Source organism: Dendrobium catenatum, unplaced genomic scaffold, assembly GCF_001605985.2.
Source record: "Dendrobium catenatum unplaced genomic scaffold, ASM160598v2 fragScaff_scaffold_9, whole genome shotgun sequence".
In the NCBI taxonomy this organism is placed as follows: Eukaryota; Viridiplantae; Streptophyta; class Magnoliopsida; order Asparagales; family Orchidaceae; genus Dendrobium; species Dendrobium catenatum.
Genome location: NW_021318471.1, coordinates 1156135 through 1163173, shown reverse-complemented (window position 1 = coordinate 1163173; position 7039 = coordinate 1156135). Strand labels below are relative to the sequence as shown.

The 7039-nt window shown below is 37.5% G+C and overlaps 1 protein-coding gene across 1 annotated transcript; it reads left to right on the top strand.

Moving 5' to 3' along the window:
• The first annotated feature begins 396 nt into the window (after positions 1-396).
• On the top strand, positions 397-3667 carry LOC110092487. Its single transcript, XM_020817058.1, has 8 exons — positions 397-544; positions 713-1036; positions 1150-1205; positions 1305-1406; positions 1455-1893; positions 1960-2248; positions 2373-2888; positions 2965-3667. The coding sequence occupies exons 1-8, from the start codon at positions 397-399 to the stop codon at positions 3665-3667; spliced, it is 2577 nt and encodes an 858-aa protein (XP_020672717.1).
• The last annotated feature ends 3372 nt before the right edge of the window (positions 3668-7039 follow it).

Genomic DNA, 7039 nt, shown 5'->3' with positions numbered 1-7039 from the left:
CTTTTACTCCACTGGAACATATTTCCATCTATCAATAAAGGTGTCTCAATTAAAGAGGAAATTCTAGCCACATTGACTTCATCCCCACAAAAAAGAGGAAGGTTAGGCATCCTAACCCAAACCGGCGAGCTCAATCCTTTTAATAAAGAAGGAGAGAAATCTGAATTCTATTTGTCCATACCAATTTTAAGCATAGATTGAGCTATTTGAATAGAATTAGAGTGAGAAAGTCTGGTTTTTCAAAATTCTGTTTCGGCGGTTCTGGTTTTTTCGCGGCTGAGTAGTCCAGTGATTTGCCGGCGCTCCGGCAGGACGGGAAAACGTTGATGAAGCAAAGGCGGATCCTCCAAACGAAAGCTTGGAAGAATTACAGGAAGAATTCGGCTTTACCGATTCATGTTTCATCTAAAGTTTTTTAATGGTTGTTCTAAGGTTCTTGAAGGATTCAATCAGAATTTCAAAGGTCTGAAAGAAAAGCCGTTGATCATCAACGAGGGTGGATTGTTGGACAAGAAAGTGATTCCTGTTCACGTACATGGTAAAGGTAAGGATATAGTTGAGGAGCTTTTTCTAAAGAAGAAGGAGATTCCATCCTTTTAGCTCGGTTGTGACATTATGGGTGGGGGTTGAGGTGTAGAAGCCTCTTCATCAGCTGGAAGGAAATTTAATTCTTACAAAGATTTCTATTCGAAATCTCGACCTTCTTCACCAGTTAATCGTGAAATTCTCTCAGAATTTCCTATTATTGGTAGTACAGAGGATGTGGTTAATGTGGATGTGGATTTGTCTCTTAAGAAGGACGTTGGTCTGCCAGGGGATGTGTCTGAAGTTGGTTTAGCCAATTCTAATTATGATGTGAATAAGGTTGGAATTGTGAAGGTTAATTCGACTTTGAACAAACAACTGAATGTGAGGGTTGATAATCTGGATCTGGGTTCTTTCTTATCTATTGATGGTAGAGTGGCTTTCCTTCATGCTGAAAAGGAATTGGAGAATGCTAAAAAAATGGATAAAGCTATTGTTGTGAAGATCTTTGGTGACAATATTCCATTTCATGTGATAAGCACTAACTTGAGGAGACAGTGGGATAATTTTGGGAAATTCCACATCACAGGGTTAGGAATTGGCTGGTTTTATGCTCTTTTGAAGATCCGGAGGCTTTAGAAAGTATTCTTTCAGGAGGACCTTGGTGGATTAGGGGGAAGGTAGTTGTCTTGGACAAGTGGTCGGCTATATTCAATCCTACGTCTCTCAAGGGCATTACTTCTCCTGTATGGATTAGACTACCTAATTTACCTCTGCAGTGTTGGGATGAGGTAAACATCTTCAGGATTGCTTCTCTAGTTGGCAAGCCGTATCTTCTGGATAGGAATATGTTCCAGTGGAGTAGAAGGGAATTTGCTCGAGTTTGTGTTCGAATTCCTCTTGATTTGAAGCTGCCATAAGGCATTTAGGTGAAGGGTTTAGCTGGAGAATTTTTTCAGAAGGTAGAGTATGAAGGGTTATCTAAAATCTGTTTGGAGTGTGGGAAAATTAGGCATGTTTCAAAAACATGTACTGATTTGAAGAATAAGGTGGTTGTGGACTCAAACTTGTCTAATCATGCCGGTGTGGATGGTGGAAAGATCTCTCAATTGGCTGCAGAGAAATCTGTCATTGAAGGTGGAAAGGATAAAGACAACGCTTGGACTCAAGTGAACCATGGGAAAAAAAGGTTTAATAAGGTTGCTGCTAACAGAAGATTTTTCAACAAAAAATTTTCTGTCCCAATGAAAAAGGTTTTTATTCCTAAAACTGGAATTTCTAATTTGAAAGTGATGGGTAAATTGGAAAAGGAGCAAGATAAAAGTAATAAGGAGATCTTCATTCCTGGAACGGGCGTGAGTGAAGCTTGTATGGTAGATTGTCCAGCTGTGGAAGCTCTGTTGGTGAAGGAAGCAAAATAGGGATTTAATTCAGGTAACAGTTCTGGAGTGAAAATTCTTAACAAATTTGATGTCTTATCTGAATTAGAAGAATTAAATGAGGTGAAAGGCCCTGTGTTTGTTAAGGTGAATGATGTCGAGGAAGGGGAAATTTTTATTTCCAATATAGAAGTAGCTTTAAATGGCTTTGTTGGAGGTGCAGAGGTGCAACCAGTGGATTCTCAGAAGAAAACTAAGGATTTGCCTGTTAATAATTTTTCATTGGGTGGAAGTGATTCTTATAATAAAAAGACTAAGCTTGTCAAAGAGCTTAAATCCCTTGGGTCTGGTAATATTATTCCGCATAATAGAAAAATGGAAGGTGGAAAAGCTAAGAAGGTGGGGGGGGGGGGGGAAGGGCTTCCTTAATCATTAAGCAATGACTTCGTTATTATTTTGGAATTATAGAGGAGACAAGAAGGTGGAGGCTGCTCTATTTCTTAAGGAGGTGATCAAGGATCATGGAGTTTTATTTATTGGGCTTTTGGAAACGAAAATTAACTCTCAGGATAACAGCTACCTTTTGAAATTTTTGGGTACGAATTGGAATTCTTTTGTAGTTCCATTTGTTGGTTTGTCAGGTGGTATAATGGTGATATGGAGGAATGATTTAGTAGACTTTTCTGTTATTGAAGCTTCTTCTCAGATGATTTTGGGTAAGTTGGAGGCTCACGGCAAAGGCAGCTGGATTGTGGCTTCGGTGTATGGCAGCACAGATGCTAATGAAAGGAAGAGACTTTGGATTGATATTGAAAGGCATTGTTCAACTGATCTCCCTATGGTAGTGGGAGGGGATTTCAACTGTGTACTTTTCCAATCTGAAAAAAGAGGAGGGAAAAAGTTTTGCTTAAATCAAGGATCGAAGGATTTTAATAACATCATGATTATCAATGATCTTCATGAGGTGAGATCGATGGGGCCAAGGTTCACTTGGTGTAACAATAAATCTGGTAATGCCTAGATTTTGGAGATGTTTGATTAATTCCTCTGCATTAAACAGCATCCATCTTGCTATAGTTAAACACTTATCCCGTATAGCATCGGATCATTGTCCTTTACTGTTGGATATCTTCAAACCTGTGAAGGCTGTTAAAAGGGATAATCGTTATGAAGAAACATGGGCGTCATACCATGGTGCAGTTGCTTTGGTGAAGAAAATTTGGCTTAAAAACTATTTGGGTGATCCACCGTCTGCTCTCAATTTAAAACTTAAGAGGACCTTAAGAGGTCTCTTTTATTGGAGAAAGGCTAAGTTCATGAACCTGAATCTTTTAAGAGATAAACTGAAAAATGAAAATTTGGAAATTCAGTTGGAGGAGGATGAAGGGTGGATCTCTTTTGATAGGTTACAGCTTTTGAGGTTTAAAATTAATGAACTCAATGTGACTTTGGCTAGACTTAACACTTGGTGGAGACAAAGGGCTAAAGCAAGATGGATGGACAAAGGTGATTGTAATTCGTCTTTTTTTCATACCTTTGACAATGCTAGAAGAAGTAACAACTGGATTAGTCATATAAAAACTATGGATGGTATTATTTCGGAAGAAGAGGCAGTTATCCAGAAGACTCTTTCAGATTTTTTCAAGTTGAAATGGCAATACAGAAAATGCTCATTAGATGGGTGGCCGAATCCATCTACTGTCATTAGTAATGTTGACCAAATTATGCTTGAAGCTAAATTTACTAGAGAGGAGTTACAGTAGGCTGTGGAGAGTTCTGGGAGAAGTATTTCTCCAGGATTGGACGAGATTACCTTCTCGTTTTTTAAAGATTTCTGGGATGTGGTTAAAGAAGACATTTGGCTAGCTGTTTTTCATTTCCTAAAATCAGGTGTAATGGATCGGTCTTGGAATGAGACCTTCATTGTATTAATCCCAAAAATCAAAAGTCCACAAGCGCGTGTTCACTTCCGTCCTATCAGCTTGTGTATGCCAATCTATAAAATCAGTGCGAAAATGCTACTAAATAGATTGGAAAGAGTCATTCATAAGATAATTTCAGTGGATCAAGCAGCTTTTATTAAAGGCCGTTCTTTATCTGATCTTGTGCTTTTGGCTCAAGAGGTGTTTAACAAGTTCAGGTGGTCCAAGTCTAGAAGTGGGATGCTAGCCATTAAGCTTGACATGGAACAAGCTTATGATAGTATGGGATGGCAGACGCTAAGGCAAGTTCTCATTCGTTTCAAATTTCCTAGTAAATTTTTGGAACTTATATTGCAATGTGTCCTTGATCACAAGTATTGCATTCTGAGATATGGGAAGAAAATTGAATGGATTGAAGGAAAGTGTGGATTTAGGCAAGGATGCCCTTTATCCCCATTTTTATTCATTTTATGTTCCCAAATTTTTTCTGATGCTTTATTATTAAAAGGCATGGTTTTGGTATTTCAAAATCTCCATTAACACCTAGAGTATCCCACTTACTATATGCGGATTACATTTTAATCTTTTCGGAGGCAAAGATTAAAGAGATTAGGGAATTGAAGAATATCATTTCTAGTTATTGTGCTTGGACGGGACAAAAGGTTAACAATTCTAAGTCAATGATTATTTTTGGTAAGTATACCAGAAGAAGTACCCAGGAAAAGGTGGTTAAACATCTCAATTTCTAGGTTGTGAAGGAAATTAGCTATCTTGGTGTAAAGATGACCTTGAGAAGATTGAAGACATAGGATTTCCAGGTATTAATGGAAGCAGCAGCTAGTAAACTGAATACATGGGGTAAAAAGAGCATTTCACTAGAAGGTAAATTGGTTTTAGCCAAATATGCATTCCTTTCTCTTCCTCTATTTTTATCTTCTCTTTCGTTGGTTCCTTTGAGCATTTTAAAGGAATTTGATAAGATGTGTAGAGGATTCTTATGGAGTAAAAATAACGGTAAAGCTGGTCTACATTATGCGTCTTAGGATCTACTTTGTAGACCAAAGAATGAAGGTGGTAGAGGCTTATTTTCAGCAGTTTTGAAGTTTGGTCCGTTACGTGTCAAATTCTCTTGGAATTTTTACTCAAAGCCAAATTCTCTTTTGAATATTATTCTTAGAGCTAAGTATGGTGGAGATTTGTGGTCGGGGACAGTGAAGAAAGGATGTTCTTCTACCTGGAAGATCATCACTATGGGAGCCAATTTTCTTAAAAATATTGTTTGATGGGAGGTATCTAATGGTAATTCAATCAATTGGATTCATGATTCATGGATTTTGGACAGAAGTATTGCTTCTTGGCCTACTTTTGTCAATATTTAGGAAAATTCAGATATACTTCTTAACTCTTTTATTTCCGAAGGCCATTGGAATCAGGATAAATTGAGAGTTGTCTTTGGTGAACAGCTTTTAAACCTTATCAGTGGTATTCCTATCAGGAGTAACAGGATTTCTGATACTATTGAACTGAAAGGTAAATTTACTATAAAGTCTATTACAGCCTTGGCGTGCGAGGATGCTATGATTCATAGGGAAGACATTGCTCATTGGAATTGGCTGAAGAAACTAAAGTTGAAACCGAAAATTGATCTTTTTTGGTGGAGACTTTGTAATGATGCCATTCCTTCTAACTCCTTTGTTATGAAGAGGAAGCTAAGCAATTATGCTGGATGTCCAAGGGGTTTTGGAAAAGATGAAGATAACAGCCACTTAGTTGGGAAATGTTCAAAATTCAGGAAGGTAATTGCTCTATTAAATAGTTGGGGCTTTTCGATTCATATTTTTAATAGTTTTGATGAGTGCTTGGATGGTCTTCAGAGATATGTGGGGAAAAATTCTCTTTCAGTAAATATTTTTTGTACTACGGTTTTTCTTGTTTGGAAGAGCAGGTGCAAGTTAGTGCATGGCAATGCTGAGGATTCGACAGCAACATAGCTGCAAATGTTATTTCTTTTGCTGTGAGAAGTAACTTTTTGAATATCCAACCGGAAAACTGGGATGCTAACCAGCTTTTGCTATTTTCTCCTTGGTGTCCTCCTCCTCCCTGGTGGATTAAAATAAATGTAGATGCAGCTCTTTTGAGAAATCATTTGGCGGGAATTGGCGGCGTTGCCAGAGATGAGAAGGGACGTTTTTTACTTGCTTTTCGAAATCAATCCTTGCACCGGGACATATCGCAATTGGAATTATTAGTGGTATTACATCTGAAGAATGTGGCTCAAAACTGGAGGTTCGAGGCTCAAGGGGTGATCATCGAAGGGGATAACATCAATATCATCCAAATGCTTCAGAATTCGGTGAAAAATTGGAAGGTTATAGTAATTGATGATAATTTGGCTTTCTTACTTGAGTTTAAGCAAATTGTTTTTTCTCACTCGAATAGGGAGGGCAACAAATTAGCAGATATTTGTGCTAATTTTGCTCTAGTTAGATCTTTTTTGTGGGAAGATCTCCATGATGCTTTAATTCCTCCTTTTTTGTATTGCTTGAAGGAGGAATGTGATGCTTTAGGTGTGACTTGATTTGTTGTTTTTGGTTGGTTTTTTAATGCACTTTAGCATTTCTTTCAAAAAAAAAAAAACCATGGACCTCCCGACATAACTTTCTCCATCACATCTATTGAAAAAAAAAAGAACACAAAACCCAACCCAAACCAAGAGAAGTCAAATGAAATTTACCAGAATAATTCCATTGTCTCCGAAGCTCCTCAGCAATCGACTGTACAGGAATATTTTTTCCAAATGCCTTAACCACAAAAAAAGATTGTAGTATATCAGAATTAGCCTTAACACTTGGTTCATGAAGCCTCACTACCGAACCCTCCTCCGTCAAAAAAGGTTCTTCCTTCGAAAGATCAACCTTTATATAAGAATTCTTATTCCATGGATTTACAACATCTTTGTACTTTAGATTATTATTTTCACCTTGGCCATCAGTAACCACAAGATTAACTTGATCAATTCCACAAGCACATAATGGGTTATCATTTTTATTTTGAAAATAAGAAATAGACACCAAACCCAACACTATTTTAGCTACAGCGTTGCCAAACCTGTTAACAATAAGCTTCATTCTAGATGAAGATAAAGCTTCAAAACCACTTGAATTGTTGAAGACATCAGTTTTTTGATTCTCCAAATTCGGTTTCCCTTCGATC

Bases quoted from the DNA above. Each gene is read 5' to 3' on its own strand.
- LOC110092487 (XM_020817058.1), top strand. From the start codon at position 397: ATGTTTCATCTAAAGTTTTTTAATGGTTGTTCTAAGGTTCTTGAAGGA. The intron at 545-712 runs GTAAGGATATAG...CTTCTTCACCAG, and splicing joins TGTTCACGTACATGGTAAAG to TTAATCGTGAAATTCTCTCA. The intron at 2,889-2,964 runs GTTCACTTGGTG...TGCATTAAACAG, and splicing joins GTGAGATCGATGGGGCCAAG to CATCCATCTTGCTATAGTTA.